At 42.7% G+C, this 1330-nt stretch overlaps 1 protein-coding gene across 1 annotated transcript; it reads right to left on the bottom strand.

Moving 5' to 3' along the window:
• Window positions 1-171: 171 nt before the first annotated feature.
• On the bottom strand, window positions 172-1181 carry LOC106820410 (regulating synaptic membrane exocytosis protein 2-like; the record flags this gene model as incomplete). Its single annotated transcript, XM_014824929.1, has 2 exons — window positions 172-210; window positions 921-1181. Coding segments are annotated over 2 exons (300 nt in total), but the record flags the coding sequence as incomplete, so codon positions are not given.
• Between the last annotated feature and the right edge of the window lie 149 nt (window positions 1182-1330).

The raw sequence follows: 1330 nt of genomic DNA, 5'->3' as shown, positions 1-1330 counted from the left end.
TCTCTCTCTCTCTCTGCTCTCTCTCTCTCTCTCTCTCTCTCTCTCTCTCTCTCTCTCTCTCTCCCAAGATGGCTATGTCAGCTCAGCAGTAACAAACTTGCTCATAATAAAATCTCATCAATCCTTGTCAATCTGTCTTACATCGTTCATCTACATGCAAACAATATCACTTCAGTGAGGAGGCTGCATATCTGTGCTGAATTCGCTGAGGAATGGGGGAGGGGGCAGAAACATGGATTTATCGTATGAGATGGGAGTCAAGCTTCGAGTGGAGTCACTCGAGTTATATTGTTGGTAACATTCAGTTCAACAGTACGTGTTGGTAACGCTCAGTTCAACAGTGTTGGTAACACTCAGTTCAACAGTGTTGGTAACACTCAGTTCAACAGTGTTGGTAACACTCAGTTCAACAGTGTTGGTAACACTCAGTTCAACAGTGTTGGTAACACTCAGTTCAACAGTGTTGGTAACAATCAGTTCAACAGTGTTGGTAACACTCAGTTCAACAGTGTTGGTAACACTCAGTTCAACAGTGTTGGTAACACTCAGTTCAACAGTGTTGGTAACTTCGTTTTGCCAAGTACTTACCAACTGAAGAGTAGAGTACTTATCATGCTACTTAGAGTACTTCTACATGCAAGAACACAAATCTTATTGTACTCTAGGAGGAGCACTACTTGCATTCCATAATCACCCCCATACCCCCAGAGTATTACCGCACTCTGGCCATAGTACCCAGCTATAAGCTGACTTGTGCCCCTACAGAGTATTATCATACTCTGAGGGAGTATGCAACGTTTTGTCCAGTACTCCACTTTTCATTTGACTCGCACACTTAAAAATTCACATGATAATTAATATTATGATCTATTCTCAAGTCGTGAAATTATTTACAGGACAGTCAGAGCTACAAACCTGAGTTTACGGTTTCCGCGCGGCCGCTCAGACTGCGTAGAGAGGGCGCTAGTGATGCTGACTTTGCTCGTTTCGGAGCCGTCGCTGTCAGCCGACTGTAACGACTCATTGTCCGGAGACATTTCCTTGCGCAGGCGGCGGTCCCGTGAATAGGAGGTGCTGCCGGAGTCAGATCCCATTCCCGACTCGGCAGCGGCCGTCTTGTAAGCGTTCATCTTCATCTTCATCTTCATCTTTAGCGCTCTCTGCTCTAGATCTTGGGCAATCTACAAATGAACAAAACCTTACTTATCAAACCATCGCACCTACTATACATATCAATCCTGATGGTGCATCTCGCTAAATGCTGTAATAAAATATATATTATACATATATATATATATATATATATATATATATATATAACTAATATATA

This window comes from Priapulus caudatus, unplaced genomic scaffold (assembly GCF_000485595.1).
Source record: "Priapulus caudatus unplaced genomic scaffold, Priapulus_caudatus-5.0.1 Scaffold12890, whole genome shotgun sequence".
In the NCBI taxonomy this organism is placed as follows: Eukaryota; Metazoa; Priapulida; class Priapulimorpha; order Priapulimorphida; family Priapulidae; genus Priapulus; species Priapulus caudatus.
Note: the sequence above shows the minus strand (reverse complement) of the source record. Positions and strands in the feature narration are given on the sequence as shown.